The sequence below is a fragment of the Bidens hawaiensis genome, unplaced genomic scaffold (assembly GCF_021521415.1).
Source record: "Bidens hawaiensis isolate Kalapana, Puna unplaced genomic scaffold, B.hawaiensis_p1.1 tig00014352_1, whole genome shotgun sequence".
Lineage (NCBI taxonomy): Eukaryota > Viridiplantae > Streptophyta > Magnoliopsida > Asterales > Asteraceae > Bidens > Bidens hawaiensis.
The window spans coordinates 594086-607978 of record NW_027492240.1 but is presented as its reverse complement, the minus strand read 5'-3'; the positions used below and the strand labels follow the sequence as shown (position 1 = coordinate 607978).

Here is a 13893-nt window from a genome sequence, read left to right as displayed (position 1 = left end):
AAATGAGACAAAAAATGGTAGGAGACGCTCCCCTTCATTTTCAGCTTTATGGTGCAGTGCACAAGCAATTATGTTTGCATTTGCATAGATAGATAGCATCCAAAGCTCTACAATATCAATTGGAAACCCTACCATTACATTTCCACCTATAAAGCTATATAATTTTTGCCTTTATTTGTAAACTTTTGTTTTTTATATGTATGCATCACCTTATAATATCAATAATATTACATACATACATACATAGTGTATGAAGGATAATCACATTTAGTGAGATATAAGGTTGTTTTCGAGATTTAGGGTGCCTTATACAAGTATGTAAGTTTTCATGAAGAGTAATGTTAACTATGATAACAGTAAACAAAAACAAAGTTATTAAGAAATGGTAAAGAGTTGAGTGTAATGGGATAATTTCATGCTCTAAATAACAGCCACACGCCATGTTATACGCTGTGTCATCAAAAATAAACAAAACACATGCCATGTCACATGCCACTTCGTCAAAAATTAACAAAGTTAACTATTTTCTGACTGGGATTGTTAATGGTGACATAATTGAAAGTTAGAACTGCCACTAGTCAAAGTATTAGTTTGGATTATTATTGGCAAATGGTCAATAATCTGGATTAATAAAATCCAATTCCCCCCCCCCCCCCCCCACCTCTTTTAAAGTTAACTTAGAAACATACCCCAAATCACGTATAAGTTTTTTTTTTGTCTATGTATACATTTTTTTTAATTTAAATTTCCAAGCCCTCTCAATAATGAGTCCTTAGCAATGGCTGAGGCCCGACCTATCTCTGAGCTGGTCATGGTGAGAGAGAGAAAAAGAAGCCGTTAAAAACTATTTTATATCATATTTAAAAAAAACTATACATATAAACATATGTGCAAATTTCACTTAAACTCAGAATTAGTTCTCCTATATATATACCTCTCTACATATAATATAATATAAGTATATTCATTGTCAAGTATAGTGCATATATGTATTATCAAATCAAACAAAGAAAATGTCCATAAATTGGAGGTCAAGTACAAATAGTATTCTCTTTTTGGCTCCTTTTTCTTTTTCTTGGTTTATATAGTCTCCCTTAAAAGAAATTAGAGATATGGTTAATAATAACGTCAATTACCCCATGGAATATTTTGGGTTTTGTGGTCTTAAATTCTTCCATGAGATATTGAGATGAATGAAAAAGTTTCCCAACATTTCAAAAATGAAGAAATAACATTATAATCACTTTGTATAAAACCAGGATTTCTTTAGTACTCTTTAGATGTATATACGTCGTTAGCTTGTCTTCAAGAAATACAAATTCGACGTCTCAATCTAGTTGATAAAACGTAAAAGGGTTTATATATGAAAAGACTGACAGTGAAAGAGATTCGCAGGTGTAAGAATAACAAGAAAAGATACACATACGTACAAAAAAGATTATGAGTAATATCAGTTGGCTTGATAAAATGAAAACAATACTAATACAAACATTATCACTTTAACTTTTGAGGTCTTTAGTTTGAAGGACGCTAAACTTTTACTTGATGTTGTAAGTAGCATCCCAAAAGCAAAAAAATATACATTCAAAAGATGAATTTATGGGGAAATATCTTTATCTTTATTGGTTAATAAATAAAGTTATGATAAAGAGATTTATTGGTTGCTCCCTAGCTACAATTAATTTAGACCAAAACTCTACAAACATTTCATAGTGAGTGAGAAAACATAAAGCAAATTTGGCTTTTATAAGGCTACCTTGGAATATTGGTACACACATACTTTGGATTCCTAACTTTAAAGAGGATTTGGGGTTATGAAATAAAGAGAATGTCAGATGACATGTTAGATAGACTAGGATTGGACCATCCACTAAATTTTCCATATGTCATGTGCCACTTGGATTGCATTTCTTGAAAAGTGCCCATGATTTCAAGGAATGCTAACCATACCAATATGTTTGTTGATATTACATCATTATGGATTTTGGGGTTGTTGGAAACTTGGAATACCCATCCGAGTTATTAACAGAGCTGACTGATTCAGATGTTTTATTTAGCACGTCTATAAATCTTTACTGATTCGGAGGTTCCATGACTGATCAGAGGTTTACTTTTTGTGTGCCAAACACATTTTGATATTGACTTATTCAATTGTAGCCTCCTAATGGAATCATTAAGAGGCTACTAAACAATCGATTATTTTAATAGTATTAGCCGATTCGGATGTTTATAATGCATTTCATGGATTGCATTTCTTAAAAAGTACCCATGTTTATATGTTTTGCATATATAAATCAATCAAAGTATCTTACAAAAACCTTGACACATTAAATGTGAGAGAAGGTAATGTTATCATTGACTTAAACTCATACTAGATTGATGAATTAGAAAATGACAACCTTCTAATGTTTCCCCTCTTATTAACACCTTAATAACGAAACATACCACACTTAATTAAACGAATTTTATATAAGGGAAGCGATAAAAAAAGTATGCACGTCTGTTATTGTCCTCAAGTTAGTTAGGATATGGGCTCTAGGGTGTATGCTAGACGCTGGTCCTCTAAATGGTTGAATTTTATATCAACAGGGGTATCTAACAACGTTGTTTTTTATAGATAACTATAAAGTTATCGTTATTAGGGTAGTTGAAATGAGTGAATACATTTCTGATATCAATTAAAAAGCTATATATAGTAAAGTCCATTTTTCTTGTTTGTTCTATATGTCATTTTTTAATAGTGACTCTTATTATTGATGCTAACATGCCCATCAAATTTATATGGACAGACCATTGATATGTTGTATATTATTATCTACTAAATGAAAACTTAACATGTTACAACCGACATACAACCATACACGTCATCTACAAAACATACAACCTAAAAGATTGTAAAAATTAAAGAATCTCCAACTCATGTGCACAATATAAATGCCCCACAACCAAAGTTTCATCAAGACACTTAAAGTTTCATATATTGTCCTTTGATGCGATTCATAATAAAGCCGACAATGGACGCTTTTGAACTCATAACGTAAGATGTAGACGGTAAAAACTTGATGCGTACTAACAAATATGAATAAATTAAACCTAAAGAGGTGAAAAGGGTTATCAAATATTATTTAATGTAAATAATACATTAAATACATTTTTATCGACAAAATAATGATTAAAATGATAAATTGTGTACGAGAACCACGAGTTACTAAAATATATAACAAAACATTCTAAAAGTAAAAGCTAGATTATAAAGTTAAATAAAACTATAAATCTAAACTGAAATATGTAGACAATCGAACTTGACACACTATCCATTTTCCGAAAGCTCAATGTATCAACCATGACTTGATTATTCCGCGCTCTATCAACCGTCTTGACTCGATTAACAAGTGATCGCAGGGTGAATCGACTCCTGTTTATCTCTTTGTCTTTATGCATACTTAATCGTTAATATAGGTTTATATAAATGGCCTTATTGTTATGACCACAATAAATGTGGGGAATAGGGCTGTCATGCATAGTGTAGTTGAGGGGGGCAAGTTGTTAATTTTTTAACCTTTAGAATTACAAACAAAATCATGAGAAATGGGTACATGAAAGTGGGCATTCCAAGATTTCAAAAAATTTATCATGAAGATCAAATAATGGGGAGTCATGATAGAAACATAATAAGTTTTCCATATTGACAATATGGTGCCTCATAATTTTGATGAGATGAGAGTAAGGCTTGCATCAACATGGTCCCAAATTTAGGTAATCAAAATCAAACTATGTTAGACTTCTAGATTTAGTTGTATTGGCTTATACCGTTATACAAGTAAAATATGTTTGTCAAAATTTAAATTAGTGTTAATTTACACAATTTGATATTATTATTTTTCTTAAATCAAAAAGTTCATTACATTTATGAGTATATGTTTAAATATATTATGATCATATGGTATTGAAGTCCATATATATACAAGGAGTTAAAGAGTTACTTTCAAGTTAGATATGACATCTACGTGAGTAATATTGTCATAACCAATGTTTTCATGACCGAATAAGTTGTCAAACTAGCACTCTTACTGGTCCACTATTCATAAGGTTTCAAAAACCGTATGATATTATAAATAATGTATACATATACAATGTGTGTGTGAATTTATAGCTAATTTAAAACAAAATATATAACTTTGTATCTTTTTTAGTGACTTTACAATGTTAACAACTTAGCATAATATGGAGCTTGAGATAGCAAAAGAATCAGTGAATCAGATTCTGGAAAGAAAAAAAACTATGAAAACAATAAAATATAAAAAAAATATAAAGTAAAAAATATGGACCAACCAACGGCCCGGTTCACCAATTCAACTAGTCGAGCCAAATGAAGGTTGTTCGAGAACATCTAGCTGGAATGATTGTGTGGGTGGGTTCATGGTCCAACAGACTGGTCTATTTTGAAAACACTGTCCGTGAAAGAGACTACGATGTTATATGTAGTGAGATATGCTATGATACAGCGACCAAACAACTCATTTTAAATGGAGAAAACAAATATACCGTGCTATCGGGATTTTTTTAGATTGAATTCAAAATTATATTTAATCAACATTATTGAATTGCTTGTTTAGTGTCTCTACTAATAATTAAGTAGATCAAAAGCATAATCTTGAGTATGGGTTATGCATTACATGTTGTATTGGCTGCACAAACCAAAAAGTTTGTAAACATTGTGAATATTTATTGTGCTTTAACATATGTATGTACAAGGGAATCCTAATATCATGGCACAAAATAATCAAATAAATACTTAATATGCATGACTCACAATTACAATAAAAACATCTTTTGGCCTTCCATTTCTGTCTTTTTGTGTGTCACCTTTCTACTTAATCAACAAAAAATATTAGTAATACATTATATAATATATTATTTGATAAATAAAAAGTTAGATAAGTAATATTTTCGTTTAAGACAGCATTGAGTTGTATTAATGCTTTTAACACATTGTTTACATATTTTAAAATGCCAATCTTGATTTATATGAGTTTAAAAATCCATGTGTCGCTTGTAAATCGATACGTTGATGTATCGAGATGGTCCAATACTCCAATGCACAATGGTTTAACTATAGAAGTGCGAGAACCATCAAAACAATTGTGGTTAAAAAAAAAACTAAATAGTTATACCAATTGTTTTTTATGTTATTTTTATGGTTTTCTGGTTTAAGTTAATTTTGTATTCAGGCTATAAATATGTATGTGTGTATTTAGATACATACTATTATATTTAATTCTATCATAATAATTCAAATGCATAAATTTATGGTCAAGCTTTTCAATAGGGGTGGATATTGGAAAAGGATGTTTGTGGGTGTGATTAGTGAGGTGGATTAATTAATTAAATATAGCTCTAAGTAGGGATATTACATCTAAACTACTTGGGAACAAAAAGCACCCACTAGTAGACCTTCAATGATAAACCCTTTAAAATAATCAATATCTTAAGGCACGAGATTTTTTTTGAACTAAAGGTCATGTTTTAAGTGTGAAACTATTGCCATTTGTATATTAACTAGGTTTATTAATTATTGTTAGTTGTTTGTTTGGAGCAATTGTATTAGAATACATTAAATTTAATCATGTGTTGTAACTTTATGTAAAATATTAAAATTACTAATATTAAGTTTTTTATGGTTTTTACATAGTCATGTATGTAACCAGAAGCCAAAAATTTGTTTACGTGACAACGTTATAGTAAACCGAACCTATTAAACTGGCGTCGCTTATAATTACATATTCAAATTTAGTTGTTTAAAAAATTAATTATATGACAAAATCTTATGATTTTATTAATAATACTAATACTAGTTTTACTTTTTAACAATAATTAAACTAGACAAATTCAAAAAATGATTAATTAGATTTTTCATTTTGAACGACTAAAATCCGTCAATAATATGCATTCCCTGTGTGGGTTAATCCCCATAACCTTTCACTTTTAGAGCGTCTACCAAGTGAGGTGAATAAATAATTTAACCTTGATACATTTAAAAACAATATTTTTTATAATCTACGCGTGATTCTAATAAGTCCCTAACTTTATTACTTTAATAAATTTTTATGTTATTATTAATTACAAATAAAAAGTAATTTTAGTAGCTTAATTAATAAGTTTTCAAAGTAATCTTGAATTTTTGCAAAAGTTATTACTAGTGGTACCTTGATCAAAGTAGATCATGACCTAAACTTATCTTCCTTTTGGATCCAATAATTCGAGCTTTTACAATATTGTCAAAAAGTTTTAACCAACCATAGATTAGAACTATACAACCATTACTAGAAATTTAAGTATATTATTAGGATTATATGGCGATCACTTTATATTTTAAAGAGACTTAGGATTGTACGACGATCATTTTATATTTAAAAAGGCTAAAAGTCAGTGCCTATTTTAGTAAAAGAAAGTGATCAGCATGTTTATTTGATAATTACCACTATAAAGATCTGTAATATTAAGTGATTCTTTTGACATATAGTGAAAGTAGTCAAGGACACTAACTTTCAAAATTCAATTCTCTAGCTTTCAAAAATCAATTTTTGATGGTTGTTACGATCTACAACCTTTGCGATAAGTTCAAACGTCATAAATGTAGCATCTGACATCCTATACCAACTAGTTAGACCATCCGTAGTGGTGGTGGGGTAAACGCCCACCACCATTTTCCTCATTGGCTGAAAAATGTGATGGCCCCATCTCCTTACACCTTCAGCGTTTTCTCCACAACTTTAGGTGATATTTTAATACCCAAAAATGCCCAGGGCTGATGTTCTATGTCGTTTTGGACCAAAACTCCTCCACAATGCTTCCACTACACCGGTCGTATAACACTATACATAGTGTTACGATGATGTTGTATGTGTGAATGAGTTTGAATCTGATTTCCTATTATTATTATTATTATTATTATTATTATTATATGAAATCTTATGGTTGAATAGATGGCCGTCACGAGTGGGCGGTGGAGATGGTGGCTAAGAGAAATAAGGGCCATCTATAAGTCATATTCAACATAAACACCCAAACTCATGGGACCCAACTAAACTCAAATCATACAAGCATAGTACTCCAAGTCCCACATTCATTAATTAATTTAGATATTGATTAAAAAAATAATTTCTTATCTTGATTACCCAATTAACTTATTCTTCAACTTAAACACCTTGAGAATCATATTTTGTCAATAAGCATGCTTAAATTTAATAAATGGATTATGAAATTAGTTGTACAATTCACTACATGGCATACAAGCATAGTACTCCAAGTCCCACATTCATTAATTAATTTAGATATTGATTAAAAAAATAATTTCTTATCTTGATTACCCAATTAACTTATTCTTCAACTTAAACACCTTGAGAATCATATTTTGTCAATAAGCATGCTTAAATTTAATAAATGGATTATGAAATTAGTTGTACAATTCACTACACAAGCATAATATGTTGAGCTAATAAATTACTAGTTGCTTTAAACTCGTTCGTTACAGTATCGGTTTGTGCCATTTTAAAAACTTTAGGGTTATTTGTGTAACTTAATAAAACTTGGGGGTTACCGAATTACAAAAGTTAGATTTGTGGGGGATAAATATGTAACTAACCGAAGCTTGTGGGATAGATTATGTAATTAGTTTGCATGTGTTTGAATATCAATGAAAAAAGAACTCCATGGTTAAACGTGTACTTACAAGATAGATGACCTTCTGGAAACTCACCACTTTGACAACGAAAAACAAAATCTAGAGTTTCTCGATATAAACGAAGAATATCGATTAGTATCGTTATCGTTAGTCGGATGTGATATGATTAAAGGTTTTAGTATGGTCCATTACACATTATGATACACATAGAAGCATGAAATTCCACACCATAAAGTATGTACTTTGAGGTTTAAAACAAATAAGAAACCTACAAATAACTTTCTTGTCAATCACGTGAGTTAGATAATAGAGGGAACAAGAACATGCTGAAATTATATAATTATATAATTAATTTCATGAATATTCGACATGACAATACAAACACGCTTAATGGAACAAAAAAATTAATAATAATAATAATAATTAAAGAAAAAGGCCCCAAAGACCTTTGGTTTGGTTAGGCCAAATTCAGACCATTAGAAAGTGACATTGATTTTCACTCTTACAAAAATAATTATAATAAAATAATTAAAAAGAATTTACAAACACACGTGTCACCATCACACGCGTGAAAATCATTAATCAAGAACTAAAACAAAACAAAACAAGGTCCCGGGTTATGTAATGTTAATTAAACAAGAGACCGGGACTAATCAAGCATTTTGGTAAGATGCGCCCTTACATTTCCCGCCAAAAAAACACACACATGCACACGTGTGAGAAAACACACTTACAAATCTAATAAGCATGTATCCCCTCTCTCAAACCAATCTCAAAATCCAATCTCTCTTTTTTCTCCATAACATAAAAAAATCAAATCTAATTTTCTAAATAAAGATTAAAAAAAAGAGTAGCCGCCCGCGTTGATCGTTCCATCCCCATCCTTTGTTGTTTAGGTCTTATTACGCATGCAACCAGCAGTTGATATAATATGATATGATGGTCTGACCCTTTTAACTGGTATAATAAATCTTTTTATATGTGACCCTTTTAACTGGTATAATAAATCTTTTTATACAATAATAACATGTAAAGTGGGGCCCACATACGCTCCACCCCTCAATCTTGATGCATTCAACAATGAATACCACCTTTGAATTCAACAACACAACTTCCCACTTCACTTTAACTTTCTTTCACACACCAACGATTGGCTTCTTCTCCACTTTGTACTAAATAAACAAATTTTGATCACACCAAAATACTATGTACCAAACTCCCTTTGCCCTAGGGAACAAGCAAAAGTCATAATTATGAATCATGACATTTTGCATTTTTGTATTAAAAATAAATTAATAAAATCACTCTTAGTTAATGTTTTATTTTTTTTTTCTTTTTTTGGGATTTATTGATTCCTTTGGAAAAAATATAAGAAGGAATCCAGATTTATTTATATTATTAATTTATTTGTTTTTTTATCTCGTTTAATTAGAGCCTGATCTTTTGTCATCGTCTGCCCACGAGTAGTTATTCAACTTCCTTTTCTTATAAGGTGATGACGAAGACGACGAAGATGACGAGTCACCCGACTCGGTACTCACCCGAGCCGTCATGACTCGGACGTGCACCGGCAATATCTTTGAAGGGCTCACTCCTTGAACCAATCTATAACATTTTGTGATCTTCTCCTGAAAGACAAGTTATGATTTTAATTAATATTTTAATATTATATCAAAGTACAAGTTTTAATGCATAATATACAAGTGACTAAAGCAGAATGTGACATACTTTGTTGAGACCATCACACCATGATTCAGCATGATCAGCATTGATGAGTGAGAAGTTAGAAAGATCACTTGCTGCACACAGTATGGTTGCTGCAGCAATACATGATGGCCAATACTCAAGTAAACTTGCTTCTGCAATGGTCAAACTTTTTGGTCAACTTTTTTGGCATTTGGAATCACAAGCATGGATAATATATATTATTAATAATAATAATATTAATATTATTATTATTAAAAGACTAAAGGGTCTAAAATCATAAAATAAGTGGTTGATTTATTAATATCAAACATGCAAACACATACATGCATGCGGATAATTAAATATTAGCATTGATTTTTCATAAAGGAAAATAAATATCTTAATGGTTAGTTTTATTAATTTTTTTAAGTTAAATAATAAGTAAATGTTACTATATTATTATTAGTGATATTACATACCTTGAATATTTGATAGGATAATTTGGGTAGCCCTTGAGATAAGGAAACCCGTATACGTCCCAGACGGATCGATTTTGTGTGAAAAGAACCCGATAAAGCTAAACGGTGTAACGGATCTTAGTCTCCAATCCAGAACACTGAGCACGAGAAACTCCATTCGTCGTATTGTTTTCGGCTCAAAAATATATTTTGCACCTTCAACCTATGTTGATGATCAAAAGATTAATTTAAATATATGAAATATTAAATATTAATGAAATAAATTAAAAAGTGAAGAATGTTACTTGAAGATCAAGGATGGAAGGAATAAGTGTTTCCTCCATTTTAGTAGCTAAAGACAAGCAAGCAACAGATAAGAGTTGCAAAGGCCACCCATTTGCCTGTTAATTATTAATAAAAAAAGATTAGAAAACACAAAAACAAAAAGTAATTGCATAAATAATTAAATATAATGTTAATAATAATAGATGATGATTATATAAATATAATTAGTGTTTTCCGTGGGACTAGTAGAGACAAATGGGCACATCAAAATGCCACCTTTTGAAAGAATATTGGATCTCCTTTTTATCTTGTGATTTTACTTTAATTTTTTTTAAAGTGTATAATCGTTTATGAACGCGTTTAATAATACACCAATTTTAAATAAAAAATGAGAAATAAATAGGTCGTGTAGCTTATTATACGTTGTGCTGTTAAGATATGGTGATATACAGAAAGAAAGACAATTATGTTCTACCTGTCATATTTACCAGCTTTATAAAATTTATACTTATTGTTTTAAATGTGAAATATGATAGTTATGTAAAACATAATTGTCTTGCTTTCGGTCTGTCACCGTCACTGGTGTAGTTTTCTATTTAAAAGTAATTTGCATAAAGTGACATGTCATATACACAAATGTGATACAGGTGGACAAATAGACATCAAAGCAGTTGAGCCTCGTATCACCATGAACTTATGATTATTGCATGATAAAGAATTTTGCACTAATTAACACACGCACTTATATACATCATCTGATATCTAAAAATATATAGTAGGTAAATAATGATAAAATGTAAAAAGTTGTTAAAAACATGAAATCATATGGGACCTAGTACTTTGTTTAGATCATGCAAAGACACCTACAAGATGGAAATAAAAGGACAAATACAAGTAAGTTGCATTTCCTTATTGGTTCAATATGAAAGGAGCTAATAAATGAACAACATGTCATTTCTTGTTTAATAAGGTATTATTAGAAATGCTATTTTTTTAAAAAAAATTAATTAGAAAAAGTAATATCCAGAAATTTCTTTCAAAGTGATGAAATTTTGTTCCAAGTACAATAAAGAAAGAAACAAAAAGGGGGCAAAAAATGTGATGGTCCCACTTAATTATCAACTAGTTCTCCCTTCATATGAATCTCTTCTGGAAAGTAATGGTTGTAAACAATTTTCTTATTTGTAACATTATTATATAGTGCAATTAAATCATGTATAATTAAATTGTGTGATGGCTATCTAGCATGGCAATACCAAATGTAGTATAGTATATTCTTTGGGTAAGATAACGTAACAGACACGACACGAAACAATAACATAATTAATTACGGTGTTAGTCATGAACACAACACAATAATTAATCGTGTCATTTTTCTCGAACACAAATACGAGACACGATAAATATAACATTATTGAAATAAAGTTGCAAAAAAGTTCATAAAACTTCCAATTAATACACGCATTTTATATAAAAGAAGGGTCGTGGCATAAGGTAACTAAAGCGTATACCGTATTATTATATTTAAAAAAAATAAAAGTAAAAACACGTATGGATCCATTTTGAAGCATGTTAAGCTCAAACCCAAACTTGTTTAGCTTCGTGTCATGTTAATAGGTTCGTGTCATAAATTAACGCTAAAATTCGCTAATTATTAATTATTTAAGAGCGCATAAATGGAGATTTTTAATTGTAAAAAATCATTTTCATCATAAATCATTAAATCCAAACCACTATTAGAGGAAATAAAATAGAACTTTAGAAAAATGTTTATGAATATTTGACAGAGGCAACGGAATATACCAACGGAAAGCCACGGCAATAGATGAAACGATCCAGGTAGTTGACGGAGAGGTATGCCGTCAACGGCTGAAAACCATAAAACCGTTGCACCTGTTAAATCACCGAAAACAACAAAACTCGTATCAATATTTCACCAATAATCAGACGTGTTTTACATATATTAAATCCAGCTCGACACAAGTTTTAAATGCTAATAACAACCATTATGTACCAATTGTTATTATCATCTAAAACTCGTGTAGAATTAGTGTGAGCACCGATTACTCAAAAAGTTACTTAGACATAACTTTTCTAGCAATCGGTGCACACTGTACCACAAATATGTTCAACACAAGTTTTAAATGTTAACAACAACCGGTGCGTACGGTATCAAACTTCTCGAGCACCGCAAAGTTTTCGTGTTTACAAAGAAATCGAATCCGATAACTAAAATTTTTTCAAACTCAACGACTTAAGACCGACCGTAGATTAACAAACACCTTTAGAAAATAATAATTTTAATATTATTATCATTATTAAAATTATAATAATATTTTTCGTTTTGGCCATCATAGTCTTACGAAAACAATACTTAGACTGAGGGGCATGGGGGCTTCAAAGGGGGCGCTAGAGCCCCTCCGCTCGCGCCCCCAGGCGCTAGTACCACACCAAGGGGGCGTTAGAGGGGGCGCTAGAGGGGGCTCCAACACACCCGTGAGCATGGTAGCGGGAGAAGAGAGAGATGATGTGGGGCGCTACCCACACCAGGGGCCAGGCGCTAGAGGGGCGCTACCAACACCCCCTTATCCAGTTTCTCTCTCTGCCACACGTCATAATATTATTGGTTCTTGGCTCTGCTGGAGCCCTCACTAGAGCCTCCACACCCCTTAGTCTTATTAAGAAATCAAATCCGATATCTGAAAATCATTCAATTCACGGATTTAAGCGCGCAAATTAACGAACAACTTTAGAAATCAATAATAATAATAATAATAATATTAAAATGATAATAATATTGTTCACTTTAACCGGAACGAACCACCAACTCCTCATGACATTCAGTTATCGGATTCGGTTTTCTCGAAAACACGAAACCTCTAACTGTAACAGTGCGTGCGCACCGGTTGTTATTGTTTAAAAATATTATTATTATTATTATTAAAATAATAATAATATTGTTCACTAAAACCAGCACGAACCACATCTCCTCACGGAAAACAATACCAACAACTAGTGCGCACGCACTTTTACAGTCACACGTTCCGGTTTTCGAAGAAACGAATCCGATAACTGAACAATACAGTTCAGTTCAACCAACATCAGATGGAGATTAATAATAAACTACCTTCAGTATCCAGGCAACCGATTCTTCTCTAGCGGAAGCATCCAACACCTGAGACTGAAACCTCTCAACATAATCAATCCCAGGAACGAACTTCCGTTCCTGCTGAACAAACTCGGCAATCGAGTCATCGAACCCGGCCGAATACTCGAACTCGTAGTTGTAGTCCGCCTGGTCGTCGCCGGATAATATGCCGGAGTCCTCGCCGCAGAGTAAGTCGGAGAAACAGTCAGATAATAAAGACATGGTGTTGGTGTTGGTGTTGGTGTTGGTGTGATGATGATTGATATTGTTTGATGGTGTTCATAGTGTTGGGATGAACATGGTTGATAGCAGTGAAGAAATGAAGTGATGGGTGTGTGTGTGTGTGTGTTGTGTATAAATATATATATGAAGGTGTATACGTGTCTGTGTGTATTCACTATTAAGCTATACTAGTTTTCTGCAACGTATTTGTAAAGGGCTTTTTTATTATTATTTTTGTATTATTTGTTTTATTTTTAAGTTTAAAAATGTTTGTAAATAGAAGACATGCTTTTTCGGTTTTTTTTTAAATTATTTATTTAATTAAATTAAAGAAATATTTCACAAATGATTATTTTTTATACATTCACTAATTTTATTTATAAATTACAAACAGTTAAAGACACAATGTT

General features: G+C 31.2%; 1 protein-coding gene and 1 long non-coding RNA gene across 2 annotated transcripts; both read right to left on the bottom strand.

Moving 5' to 3' along the window:
• Positions 1–8281: 8281 nt before the first annotated feature.
• LOC143546461 (uncharacterized) lies at positions 8282–9027 on the bottom strand. Its single transcript, XR_013137590.1, has 2 exons — positions 8671–9027; positions 8282–8634 (listed from the first exon to the last, which is right to left on the bottom strand). It is a non-coding gene; the product is annotated as an uncharacterized LOC143546461 (long non-coding RNA).
• Positions 9028–9085: 58 nt separating this feature from the next.
• Positions 9086–13515, bottom strand: LOC143546460 (cyclin-D1-1-like). The gene is made up of 6 exons (XM_077038129.1): positions 13241–13515; positions 11917–12006; positions 10134–10229; positions 9850–10051; positions 9413–9543; positions 9086–9312 (listed from the first exon to the last, which is right to left on the bottom strand). Exons 1-6 carry the CDS (start codon positions 13481–13483, stop codon positions 9109–9111), a joined length of 966 nt encoding a protein of 321 aa, XP_076894244.1. The 5' UTR covers positions 13484–13515; the 3' UTR covers positions 9086–9108.
• Positions 13516–13893: the final 378 nt, after the last annotated feature.

What these genes read in the sequence shown, in the direction of transcription:
- LOC143546460 (XM_077038129.1), bottom strand. Translation starts at nt 13,483, where the DNA reads ATGTCTTTATTATCTGACTGTTTCTCCGACTTACTCTGCGGCGAGGAC. An exon ending in CGGTTGCCTGGATACTGAAG is followed by an intron (nt 12,007 to 13,240) that starts GTAGTTTATTAT and finishes GTGATTTAACAG; the next exon opens with GTGCAACGGTTTTATGGTTT. An exon ending in ATTGCCGTGGCTTTCCGTTG is followed by an intron (nt 10,230 to 11,916) that starts GTATATTCCGTT and finishes AATAATTAACAG; the next exon opens with GCAAATGGGTGGCCTTTGCA.